We start from the raw sequence: 13,851 nt of genomic DNA on the forward strand, positions 1-13,851 counted from the left end.
CAAGCAAGCACGGGGGGGGGTGTTGGGGGGAGGGAGAAGCAGACTCCCCACTGAGCAGGGAGCCCAACATGGGGCTCAATCCCAGGATCCTGAGATCACAACCCAAACCAAAGGCAGACACTCAACCAACTGAGCCACCCAGGCACCCCAGGAGTCAGTAATTTTTGAGACTATCTGCATATTGAGAAAAGAACAGAGACCCAAAGTTCCTCTTAGGAAAGCTTCTTGGACTACAGGTTTGAGAATGCAGCCAGGAGTGAGGGAATCAAAATCTACCTTTGGTTCTAAATTTAACAGGTTTGGGGACACCAATCAACACTGTCATTGTCATTGATATTACATAGCTATGGAAGTCATTTCCATCATAATCAGTCCCCAGTGCTTTCCTACTTTCCTCAATAAAATCAAATAAAACTTCAAGTAAGGTGGTAGCCCAATAATTAATTTATATTTTATTAAGACACATCCCATCCTTCCTTCCATATAAGCATTGACTTATCTGTTTTCAGAGCATGATCAAAAGCTCTAGCTTAGGAGTGAGGAAAGGAACCAAAGAGAGACATCCTAAGATACCTTACAATTTCATTGGGTGTATACCAAAAAATGTGAAAAAATGACTCAGCAAGAATCCCAAAGAAACAACTCTCTGTTTAAAAATATGTAAACAAAAATGTAAAAAGTAGAAACCATCCTGCAGAAGTAGGTGCAAGATGGTTTAGAATTAGGAATGAAATATTAGGGAACAATAGTCCATTTCTAAAGGACATAATGTAACAGACTGGTGGGACCATCATGTAGACTAATAAGGATTAGTCTTTTACTTGCTCATTGAATGAATATTTATTGAGCTCCTACAATGTGCCAGGCTCTGTTTTAAGTATCAACAATGTAAGGTGAGTTGAACCCCAGACTTGGTCTTTCGAGAGCTTACTCAGAGTGGTGGTGGCATATGCTAGATCTTTGCAGGGACTGCTGACATAAAGACAGGAATAGTGTGGTGGGAACTGAGGTGTGACCATGGGACTCTCCTGGGGGAGTCTGGAGGGAGATCTGGGGCTTGGTCTTTAAGGACAGCAGAAGTTTTTCAGCGGCCAAGGGGAAAGGGTGATCTAGGCAGAGTGGGAGGGATGTTGGGAAGGGGATGGGGTCAAAGTGAAGGATCATGACCATGCAGGAATTTAAGCCCATGAATAGTGATGTCAAATAGGGGCCATATTAGAAGGGCTTCTCCTATAGCTGGTTGAAGAATGAACTGGAACAGAGATGCTCCAGGACACCCCTGCAATAGATAATCCTAGTGTGAGGGCCAGTGTTAGGATGTGATTACAGAGATAAGAAGACAGGACAGAGTTGAGAGATCTGGCAACACCTGGCGACAGATTAAATCTGAAAAGGTGGACAGTGGGGGCCGGGGGGGGGGGGAAGGTGTCTTTTCTATCCGAAGACAAATGACTAATTCAATGATTTTCATGTTCATAAAATTATCGTGAGCTGCTAACGTCACTATATCCACTGACAGTGAGGCTTGATAGCAACAGGGGTGTGGATAACCAGATGTTTAAGTGGGCCTGGAAACATTTCCAAAGGCCTGGTAGAACTTGAACATGAGGATGCTTGCCTGCCAGCCCTGGTGTGGCTCAATTAGCTCCATGTGGAAAGGGCAGAGCTCGGGATCACAGAGCACTCAGGCTGAAGGGATGGGAAGGGCAGGCTGAGTCTAACACTTTGCTATCTTGGGCCAGGGAGACTGATCTACTGAATGACTTGCATACCCGACATGATACAGACTTTTGGGTGTAGGTGATCACCTACAACAGTAGTATCTTAGGGACCCATGATGCTTTATGCTTTCCTCAAGTAGCCTGGCCTGACAGGTAAGGATGCTGCTCTGACTGATGCAAGAGTCAGTTGGTTCACCACTTGGTCCCTGTTGCTCTCACAGCAGTATGCCCATCCCTTTATTGTACTTGTTCATGACATTGCATTCGAATGGTCTATTTACGTCTGTGAATTCTTCAAGGGCAAAGCCTGACCTTAGACAGCTATCTATCCCCAATAAGTTGCCCAGCATACAGAAGGTACTCAATGTATGTTGAATTGAATACTTTTCTCTAATGAGATAATATGTCTTATCAGTGAAAAACAACATGTACCATCAAGATATTTGTCATTATCAATGATAAATTGCTAGTACACACTGAAGACTGGCAGGATCCAACACATTTGCCAATCACCCAGTTGGGAAGTTGGCAGCCTACCTGTGATACTGTGGATTGTCCCTGTGACTCTACACTCAATGCTTGACACTTAGAAGGCTTTCAGTAAATGAAGGAATGAATGAACATCTCCATTTGGCAACCAAGAAGTGCTGACTCTCTCTACCCTCAGAAACCCTGTCATCCAATGTTCATTCATTCATCCAACAAATATGTATTGAAGTCCTACTATGTGCCGGGCACTATTCTAGGTGTTTAAGGACATAGCACTGAATAAAATAGGTAATGTCCCTGTTCTCATTGGCTTACATTCTAGTGCCTGGGTACATAAAAGAAACAGGAACAGGTAGAGTATATTTCTTTTGGCAATAGGTACTATGGAGAGATGTAAATCCAGGAAAGGGGGAAAAGAGTCCAATAGAACTTTTAAGTGCATGGGTTTGGAAGTCAAATGGGCCTGGGAATGATTCTTGTTCTGCCATCTGGTAACCCTGGGATCGCTGGGTGAGTGACCTAACATCTCAGCCTCAATTTCCATATCCATAAATGCAGAATCATGATACCTATCTCATAGCATTGTTACAAGCATGAACTGAAAATGTAGGTAAACCAAACAGTGTTCAACCAAAAAGAATTGTTACTATTGTTTTTGAATTTATTAATGCTTTCTCACTCCTGACCCTGTCTTAGGACCTGTGTCTGGGATTTAGCTTAGTGCTTGGCACAGAGGAAAGATAAATGTAGTATAACAACAGACATACTAGCTAACATTCACAGAGTGCTTCTTCTGTATGAGTCTCTTTATAGCAGAGTCATGTCACTTAGTCATTGTAACAGTCCTACAGGTTGAGTGCTGTCATCTTCCCCCATCTCATAGAGTTGTACCACAGAGCAGCTCAGTAACTCGCCTAAGGTCGCCAAAGTAGCGTGTGACAGCGTCTGACTGATGCCAAAACTTGCACACTCAACCACCACAGCTAACTGCTTACTGACTTCCCCCCTTGAGCACCACAACCCCACCTGAGCACATCAGACAAACAAGCAGAAACAGAAGTTTCGGCCCTCATTGGCCATTCTGGATTCCAGCATGGTGGCTGCTCAAGCCCGCCATATCCCCACACCCTCCAGCAGCAGCCCTACCTGTTATGTTGACCACGATGCTGCTGACCTTGGATATCCGGCTGGCTTCCACTTTGCACGTGTAGTTGCCGTTGTGCTCCACCATGGCCATCACTGAGTAGGAGGCCTCGTTGCCATGGCTCTTGTACGCTACAATCGTCTTGTCCTTCTGGATTATGATTTCTGGAAATGCTTGGACCAGATGCGTCACTTGAATGGTGCACCTAATGTGAAGCTGATCTCCTTCTGTGATCACTCCTTCGGGACTGACGTGGAATTTGGGATTAGAGAAGGACTCTAAAAGAAGAGGACAAGCTGGTTGGACTCGGGTTTAAACCTGGGTGAGGGGAAGAGGCACTTACGTCCTCCCTTTTTTGCTTTTTTGTTGCCAACCACCTTGCTTCCTTATTAACTAAAAATATTCAATCTTTCCTCCCAAAAACCTTCTCCTAAGTTGCTCTGATAGCTTCTCACTTCTCCCTTCTCACTCATTCTCGAATCTTCAGCCTTCTAAACTGCAATTCTCCCTTGAGCTTCCCAAAGGCGAAACCACCTTCTCTAGATCTCATCTGCAGAATCTTCTTCAAATGACCTCAAAAATAATTAGAGCATTAGAAACAGACTCTCGCCCCTGCCCACTAAGAATTGTCTAGGCTCCTCTCACACCATTTCACGGAACTATGGCGTTTCAGTATAAATATTCCATAGCTTTCAAAACTGACAATGATGTAGACTCTGCCACTTCATGGAAATGTACATTTAAATAACGGTATGCCCCCACCCAAAAGTGATTTATAGTCTATTTTATTGTTGTTTAATGCTGGCCTTGACTGACTAAATTGATTTCATGACTCATGCAGTTTGAAAAATGCTGCTTTAATAAAGTATGGGTCGGGTGCCAGGGCACAGGATCTTCAGGAGATGGTAAGAGAAGTAGGCACAAACCTTTGCTTCTGCAAAACAAATTGCAGAGTGTTAGAGTGCACACACAGACTGCCAACTCTGCAAAATCAAATGGGACATTTAAAAATGCCAAAAGTGGATTTAGAGTGATATACTTTAATTCATTAGTTTTTTTACTGCGAAGTCATTTAACTTCACAATAAATAGCTATCGTTAAAAAAAAAAAAAGTCTGTTGTCCTGAATACAAGTCAAAAAAGAGAGGACAACAACTGCCCTCTGGAGAAGCATAATAATCACTAAAGGGTTTTTTTCTTACACCCTTATTAATTCCAGATGCACCAGAGATCTAAATGCAGAAAAAAAAAACACCCCACACTGAAAATAGTAAGAGCAAACATAGGTGCATTTTTACCTTAACAATTTTTTTAAAGATTTATTTATTTATCTGAGAGAGAGCGCGAGAGCAGGGGGGAGGGGCAGAGGGAGAGGGAGGGGGCTCGATCTCATGACCCTGAGATCATGACCTGAGCTGAAACCAAGCGTCGGTCGCTTAACCGACTGAGCCGCCCAGGCGCCCCAACTTTTATAATCTTTGATAAGCTTTAGGTGTGAATCATGAAACCAAAATGCCAAAAAGAAAAAAATGCATAGATTCAATTAAATAAAGATGAAACACTTCTGCCTAAAAAACTTATCATAACGACAAATGATGAACTCGGGGAAATATTTGCATAGTTCTCCACAAAGAGCTAATGCCTTTAATTTATAAAGGACTCAAACAAATCAATCAGAAACAGTAAAAATGGGCCAAGTGTATATGAACAGGCAGTTTATAGGGGGAAATGTAAGAGGCCAATAAACGCAAAGAACATACTCAACCTTAGGAAAGACCAAAGAAATACAAATCATAAGAACAATGATATAACACTGTGTGTGCCTCAATCAGACTGGCAAAAATAATGAAAGTAGATAATACTCTGTGAGAGTAAGGATGTGGGAAAATAAACACCAGTATCACCTTTGATGGAAATGTTCAACCATTTTGAGGAGTGCTTTGGCCATACACATCAATATTTCAAATGCACAAAAACATCTGAATCAACAATTTGACCGCCAGGAATCAACCTCATAAATAATAATGAAACAAAATACTCGCAAAAGTACACAAATGATAAGTTTAAGCATGTGTATTCCAGGATTGTTTTAATAGCAAAAAAACTGGGTAAATACCTAACTGTCTATCATTGGAAAAATGAGGTAAATCATGGTACATCCCTATGATAGGATTCTGAGATGCTACAAAAATGACCGAGATCTGTATGTCTTGATATGGACAAAAGTCCGTAACATACTGTTAAGGAAAAGTCATAAAATAGTATGTTTGGCAGGTTGTATTTTTTGTCAAAACAAAGAAAAACAAAACAAAAATTGTGTGTGTGCGTGAGCATATAAGCAGAGCAAGTCTAGGACCATACAAGTCATTTTCTCTGTGCAGTGGTGCTATGAATGATTGTCACTTTACCCTTTATATTGTACCATGTTTTCTGAAAACTGAACCCACACCATGTATTATAATCAGAAAAATATTATACATACGTACTATCATCCCTGTATGTATGTGTACATATATCCATACACAATGAGTGGGGGTGACATAGGTACCACAAGCAGAAGGTATTTATGACAAACCTTGGGGCTCCTACAGATAAGACTAGAGGCTATCTGCTCTAGAGTGTGCTTTCCCCTGACTCTTCCTGGCTCGCGAGTCCTGTCCCGTCCTGCGGGCTGCCTGTCCCGGAGCTCCCTTCATCCTGGACACGTGCATCCAGGCTTCTCTCTGCTATGGCCTTTCTCTATGGAGAGCACGCCTCAGGCCACCTCATTGGTTTCTTATTTGTCCAACGCCTCGGTGATGAGGGGTGGGTAGAAGAGGGGAGTCCTTTATCGAATGTGGGAGGCAAAGGTTGAGGACCTGGACCGCCTTCCCTCCCGATCCCCTCCAGACTCCACCTCCTGGCATCTGACCCACATTGGCTTAAAGCTGTGGTTTCTATGATGCATCGCTTCCCTGAGTCATGGCCAGTGGTTTAAAACACTAAAGTAGGGGCGCCTGGGTGGCTCAGTCGTTAAGCGTCTGCCTTCGGCTCAGGTCGTGATCCCAGGGTCCTGGGATCGAGTCCCACATCGGGCTCCCTGCTCTGTGGGAAGCCTGCTTCTCCCTCTCCCGCTCCCCCTGCTTGTGTTCCTGCTCTCGCTATGTCTCTCTCTGTCAAATAAATAAATAAAATCTTTAAAAAATAAATAAATAAAATAAAATAAAATAAAACACTAAAGTAGAATAGAATAGAAAATACCCAAACACCCCATATATTAAGATGATTTGTGAAGCTTTTGTTTGGGAAATTTCACACACACACACACACACACACACACACACACACACACGTTAAACGATAAACATAGCCTTTAAGTGGTTAAGAACAGTCTTGAGAACAGCAGTCCAGCCAGATGGCCCCAGCCCCCTTTCTGAATTCTGGGCTCTTTCTCCCCTTCCCCAACCAGCAAACCAGAAAGAGTAATTTTTTTTAAAAAGGAGTTTAGGACTCTGACCCGTCACGGTGACCAGTTCACTCTTGATGGCTCTCGAGTATTCCATGTGGTTCTCAGAAAAGATCGTGGCTTGGCACTGGAAGTATATAACATGGTCTTGTTCCTCCACTGAGAATTCCAGCATCACAAAATTCTGGTTATAAGAACTTTTTTTTTTTTCTCTTTTTTGCTTGAAACCGTTTGCATGTAGTTTGAGTTTTTCGATTGTGAAATGTATTGGGGGCTTTTCCTCTGGGACAGAACAATTGACCATCACGACCCCGCCTTCTATTGCCTCTCTCTTGTCCAGTGTCACTCTGGGATCAGACACTCCTTGGGGGGAAGAAAAAGTCCGTTAGTATTGTTTGCTGTAGATATGCAAGCCTCCCTCAGCTGGGTCACTGTGGTGGGCCCATCTGAGGGTCTTTTGCTTTGTTCCCAGAACCTCAGTGCTACCTACCAGGTAATTATCGAGCCTGTATGCGCCTAGAGCTATACCAGCTACTTTGAAAAATATGAAGTATGTTTAAGGGGCGGTTGGTGCCTTCAAAGTTAATAAACCCATTGGGAAGACAAGTCTTCCCAACTGATACAATTAAAGACAAAACAAAACAGCCAGTATCTATTAGCATTACTGTGGTTGTTGTTATAATTTATTGACTGCCAACCACAAGCTAGGAGTGACTTTATATCCATGACCTCATGTCCATTCTCATAATAATCTCCTGGGTGGGCATGAAAGATAAAATTGTGCCTATTTTACAGATGAAGGTGAAGCTCAGAGAGGTGCAAGATTCATCCAAAAGCTCATAGCCATCAAGCCCCAGAACTGAGATTCGACTCCAGGTCTGTCTGACTCCAAAGCCAGAAGTTGGGGTGGGCATGGGAGGTGGGAGAGAGGAAGGATACATTGCCTCCCAGTTCAAAAAAGCAAAGCTGAAAAATAACTATGCATCAGAATGTGTTGCAGAGATAATGAGTGATGGAGCAGTCAGGAAAAAGGAGGCCCTCTTTGCCTGGGGGATCAGAGAAGGCTCTAGAAGGAACAGGGCCTGAGAGCAATCTTGGAGGAAGGGTGTTATTTGGGCTGACGAGAGTGGATAGGGGCTAAGGACAGGCATTTCAGGGTGCACGTGCATGGGGACAAGGAATGTGAGGGACTTTTCCAGAGGGCCATCTAGAGCAAAGAAAAGGGTTGCGGGGGGAGGTATGTTAAGTGGTGAGCCAGGATCAGATGAGGAGGAGCTAGGAGGGTCTGGCTGGGACTAGATGTCTTGTCCAGGCTCTGTGGTCTGGTGGTCATGAGCTCCACCTTACACCTTAAGAGTCAAACAGACTAGCTTATATTGTAAACCTGCCACCTCACTCAGTTGCTTGTGACTCAAGAATCTTTGTTTCGATGCCTAGAGCTATAGCGACGATGGCCATCCTCTTGGGAAGGTGACCTATACTGTATTCATACCACTATTGTCACCTCTGGGGGTAGCTGTTTACGAGAAAGTATTCCCCTGCCTCACGCTGATCTCCCCCAAGGAAGGGATCATATCTTCCTCATTGTTGCGCCCTCAGCCTGGCTCAGAATGGGATGCAATAAATGTTTAATGAACAAATGAATGGCCTTTCGTCTACCTCGAAGACCTTAATAATGATTAAGAGTTAGAGAGACCAGGGGCGCCTGGGTGGCTCAGTCGTTAAGCGTCTGCCTTCGGCTCAGGTCATGATCCCAGAGTCCTGGGATCGAGCCCCGCATCAGGCGCCCTGCTCAGCGGGAAGCCTGCTTCTCCCTCTCCCACTCCCCCTGCTTGTGTTCCCTTTCTCGCTGTCTCTCTCTTTGTCAAATAAATAAATAAAATCTTTAAAAAAAAAAAAAAAAAGAGTTAGAGAGACCAATTTTGGAGTCCAAGAGTTCTTGGTTCTAATCAGCTTTGCCTTGGAGCAACTCCGAGGCATGAACATGCCGTTCAACCTCTCTGAGCCTGTGTCTGCCCCTGGAAATGGGGGGGAACCACATTTGGCAGGGGTTAAATGAAATGTGCGTAAAGCACTTCCAACTGTTGACTTCATAAGGGGGCAGTTCTTACCACGGGAAGTGACAAGAATGTGAATGACTGCTCTGATGACCAACAGGAACACAAAAAGGCAGAAATGACAGTGATGACGGCCGCTGTCAAGGAAGTACAGGGCTCACCTCACTAACTCTATCCATTCAGTCATCCAAGTTGTAAGAAAAATTACCCGAAGTTTCAAAAGCCTGCCAGCACGTTTCTTTTCAACAACATACCCCAAATTCAGCCCTGCCAATCTTCCTCGTCACGTCAAGACTCTGAAGGTTGGGGGATCTGACCGAGGGGCACTCTGCTGGGACACTGCGCTCTTTCTCAGCCTCTGCTTTCCACCCATGCTACACTCCACTCCTCTGCCCTTGCTCAACTTCACCATCAAGCAAACTCCTACGCGATCCTCTGTATCAGGACCCAGTGTCCCTTCCTCTGGGAAGCCAGCCCTAATTTCCCCAGGAGGAACTGTTTCCTCTCACTTTTGTGCTCCCTATGGCACTCAGATCATACGATTATTAGATTGTAATTATTTTTGTAAATGTTTCTCTTCCCCACCAGATAGCAACTGCCTCCAGAGCCAGCCTCGACCTGATGCCTTGTCATGTCCTGCACCTGGTTTTCTTCCTGACTTGCAGCCTTGGGAAATGCTTCTTGAGGGAGTAAATCCATGAATAGATGGATGGAATCCTGTATCTCTGAACCCAAATTCCCCATGATTTCCCTCGTTTCTCCATTTGTACTTCCCTTTTTCATCTGTTTAATTTATTCCACGATCATTTATTGAGTGCCTACTATGAGCCAGATTCTTTGTTCAAGATACAAAAGTGGACCAAACCCCGTCTCTTTCCTTGGGATCGTACATTCCAGAAGAGCAGACGGGTGGGCGAGAAACACTTCCAATATGGTGAATAGTAATTGCCATTTATTGGGAACTCATTATGTGCTGGAAATTATACTAAGCACTTTACCTTTTAATCCTTCCAATAACTCCCCAAGCTGGGTATTACTATTATCTTCATTTCACGGATGAGAACTTTAAAGTTTAGAGAGGCTGAGGGATTTGCCCAAACTGGACTCCAGACAGAGTGACTGTCTGGCATTGGCAGCCCATGTCAACACTCAGCCTATGGCCGTCCTACAAATACCACTGAATGTCAAGATTGCACAGGAGCTGTGAGGACCAGGACCCTGGGGGTGATCGATTTTGCTTGGGGAAGTGTTAGAGAAGAGATCACCAAGTTGAGTCTTGAAGGAGGAAAAGCAGTTTGGAAGGAGAGGAGAGGAAGAAGGGTATTCCCAGGAGAGAGAAGAGCACATGCAAAGGCAAGGAGAGGAGATACAGCCTGGCATATTGGGAGCATGTCTAACGCCTACATTCTCAGGTTAGGAAAATGCCAGGCAGGGGAGTGAGAAGGCTGGGGCCTGTATTACCAGCCATTCGATTACTATTCTTGCTACCGCGTGCGTGATAGCGCATCTGCTTGAGCTCCGTTCAGATGCAGGGACTCACCTTTCACCCACACCTGGTACTCCGAGGTGGTTTTCTCCTTGTTGTTCAGAATCACGGTGCATTTATATGTCCCTGCGTCATAGACCCGGGCTTGGGGAATAAAATAACTCTCGGTGGTCTCCATGGAGGAGACATTGTGAAATAGCACGTCATCCTTATAGAAGAGCACCCAGTGCTGAGGCTTGATGTGCGAGGTGGTGCTGATGTCTACGATGCACTGCAAGGTCAGGTTCTCCCCATTTTGCACCTCCTGTCCTGGCAGGATCTCCATGTAGATGTGGTTGATGGTGAAAGCTAAATGACAAGGGAAGGAGAGGCAGACACACCTGTTATCTCAGAAACATCACCCCAGTGTCCTTTACCACATCAGATTGGTATGATCACATCCTCTGCAGTGTAGCGTCCAGGGGTCCCCAGGCCCTCGGGGACTAGGCAGGCAATGACTGTGTGTGGTGCCCACTCTCGAGGAGGCTATCTCTCCAACATCGGGACCTGGGGTTGGGAGCTACTGTGTCTGGTGTGCTCCGTGAGCCTCCTGTCTCATCGGCTTCCATGAATCATGAGATTAGAAGCATTTTATTGAAATTTGTGAGTGGCTAGTGCAGTTAAATGTTTCCAAACCCCCAAAGGCAGAGGATATGATGTCTATGTGAAAATCCCAAAGAGCCTACAGGTCATCTGAAATAATGCAAGCTCAGAAAGGTGAATGGAGATCATTAATATAAAAAAAAATCAGGATAGTGGTCACTTCTGAAGGGAAGAGGGGGATAGGATTAGGAATGCACAAAAAGAGTGTTGGTGATGTTCTCATTTTAGCATTGGGTGGCGGGCTCACGTGAATTCATGCATATATAAATAAAACAAAAGGCAATTGTGCACAGATCAAGGATGAGGGCATGTTATGGACCAGGGATTATAATCAATCCAATTCTGTGTACCTGAGGCCCCAAAAAGAGAATGTATTTTCTATATGAGAAAAAGATACTGTGTAAAGTCTCTCTCCCATTCTTTTCCTATCCACCCAGTTCCTACCTCCCCTTGCAGAAGTAACCACTGATTTTAGTTTCTTCCAGCAAATACAAAGAAAGTCTTACTTACTCCCCCCCACCCCCCATCTTTTGCACAAGATCTCCATATGCAGAGTCTAGAACCTTACCTAAAGTTTATATGGCCTTCAGGGGCCAGAGATAGTGTGGGACTGTGGGCACCAGGTGTTATTCAAGCAAAACAGGACCACGTGGCTTAAGTAAGGCTCCTAGGGATCCGTTCTTCTCAGACACTTTGATAACAGAAAAATACTCAGGGCCCATGCTTGATGAATGTGTATTTATTGAGTCTCCTACATATCCTGAATCTCCTTATCCTGGGACAGAGGAGGATCTTGCAGAAACCTGCAAGCTTGGACCACTCTGCTATGGACCCTCGTGGACTTGTATTAACCAAATTAAGTTTGGCACTCTATCACAGGTTGCTGTTAGGTAGGGACTGAATTGTGTCCCATTCCCCCCACCCCCCCCACACACAACATTCATATATTGAAAACCTAACCCCTCGTACTTCGGAATGTGACTGTGCTTGAACATAAGGCCTGTAACGAGGTGATTAAGTTAAAATGGGTCCTAATCCAATCTGACTAGTGTCCTTATAAGAAATCTGGACAGAGACCAGGGACGTGTGTACAGGGGGATGACCATATGAGGACACAGTAAGAAAACAGCCATCTGCTGGCCAAGGAGGGAGGCCTTGGAAGGAACCAAACCTGCTAACATCTTAGTCTTGGACTTCCAGCCTCCAGAACTAGGAGAAAATGAATTTCTGTTGTTTCAGCCACCCAGTCTGTGGTATTCTGTTGTGGCAGTCCTAGGAAACTAATAGATTCTGGTAAGAAATTGCCTTATGGAACCTGATATTGTCTAGTTGAGGATGCCACTAGGAAGTTGTTCATGATTTCACTGTGTTTCAACTGCATCAGCAAAAGCTGTGTTTAGGGCGCCTGGGTGTCTCAGTCGGTTAAGCGTCTGCCTTCAGCTCAGGTCATGATCTCAGGGTCCTGGGATCGAGTCCTGCATTGGGCTCCCTGCTCAGCCGGGAGTCTGCTTCTTCCTCTGCTCCTCACCCCCCACCTGCTCATCCTCTCTCTCTCTCACAAATGAATAAATAAAATCTTTAAAAAAAAAAAGCTGTGTTTATTCATTTCTACCTTGTAGATTCCCAGATTTTTCTAATGGATCTTGTTTTCCTTTTTGCTTTGACTGCTAAGAAGTATAAACCCAAAATTTCATCTCTGCTTCTAGCAAACTTTGGGATGAATTTCTGTGTGCTAAAAGACCCCCCAGTTTTATTTGCCTGCCTTTACTTTCTTCCCATTCTGATTTCCTCGTTTATTATCTCCTATTGAACAACAGTGCATAATTTTTTTAAGTGGTCCCAAATCATTTTTCAAATAAGAAAAGGTATAGCTAGCTAACTGGCCAGAGATACTGGCAAAGATCGTCTTCCTCTCTCTCTCTTTCAATAAAGTCAAATCTTTCTGAACAATTTAGAATTTGGCTACAATATGTCTCAGGTTTTAAAATGAATACAACAGTTCACACCTGTCCCTTTCTTCTGAGCAATTAAATGAACAAAAAAATGGCATCTGATCGGTCTACAAGATGAAGCAAGGTGATTGTTTAAATGCAAGTTATTTCCTGCAGCATTAAAATCTTTAGAGCTCCCTTTGTTGTCTGTCTATTCCTTACTAGTTCCTGATCTGAGGAGCCTACTCAGTGAGCTCTCAGAACGAAATCTCTTTGGACCATATTTAGTTTCCCATCAATTAATATGGTCCCTTCCCGGGTAGGGACAGGCAATCTCACTCCCCTTCAGGACCTTCTCCTCATTTTAAAACATGCTGTTTGGGGCACCTGGGTGGCTCAGCCGGTTAAACGTCTGCCTTCGGCTCAGGTCATGATCCCAGGGTCCTGGGATTGAGCCCCACGTCAGGGTCCCTGCTCAGTGGGGAGTCTGCTTCTCCCTCTCCCTCTCCCCCTGCTTGTGTTCCCTCTCTCGCTGTGTCTCTCTCTGTCAAATAAATAAATAAAATCTTTCAAAAAAATAAAACATGCTGTTTAGCACAGTGATTCTAACAGAATAAGAAGGTAAGTGCAGAGCCAGATTGTCTAGGTCAAATCCCACCTCCGTTAACGAACTGTGTGGCTTTGGCAAGATCCTGAACTTTGAGCCTCAGTTTGCTCATCCATACAATGGACATACTGATAGTGAGTATAAATGGGAACCTGATTTAAGGACTAGAAACACAGTTCCTGGCACAGAGGAAGTGCTTGAGAAATGTTAACCAGGTTCTGTTAGTCACAGATACGGAGCCAAACTTGAGTCTTGAGAGCGCTGAAACTCTATATCCACTCCCTATTTCTAGCAATTTTTTTTTTTTCCCAGAAGAAAACCATTTCTTAA

At 44.3% G+C, this 13,851-nt stretch overlaps 1 protein-coding gene across 6 annotated transcripts in view; it reads right to left on the bottom strand.

Annotated features, from left to right (window-relative positions):
• Positions 1–13,851, bottom strand: part of PECAM1 (platelet and endothelial cell adhesion molecule 1) — a 94,615-nt gene that overhangs the window by 56,994 nt on the left and 23,770 nt on the right. For all 6 annotated transcript variants that reach the window (XM_078065927.1, XM_078065932.1, XM_078065931.1 and 3 more), the window contains 3 exons: positions 10,396–10,689; positions 6,850–7,161; positions 3,357–3,632 (listed from right to left, as the gene is read on the bottom strand). In XM_078065927.1, coding sequence (XP_077922053.1) covers positions 3,357–3,632; positions 6,850–7,161; positions 10,396–10,689 — 882 coding nt within the window. The remainder of the gene's footprint in view (positions 1–3,356; positions 3,633–6,849; positions 7,162–10,395; positions 10,690–13,851) is intronic.

Source organism: Halichoerus grypus, chromosome 2, assembly GCF_964656455.1.
Source record: "Halichoerus grypus chromosome 2, mHalGry1.hap1.1, whole genome shotgun sequence".
Classification (NCBI taxonomy): Eukaryota; Metazoa; Chordata; class Mammalia; order Carnivora; family Phocidae; genus Halichoerus; species Halichoerus grypus.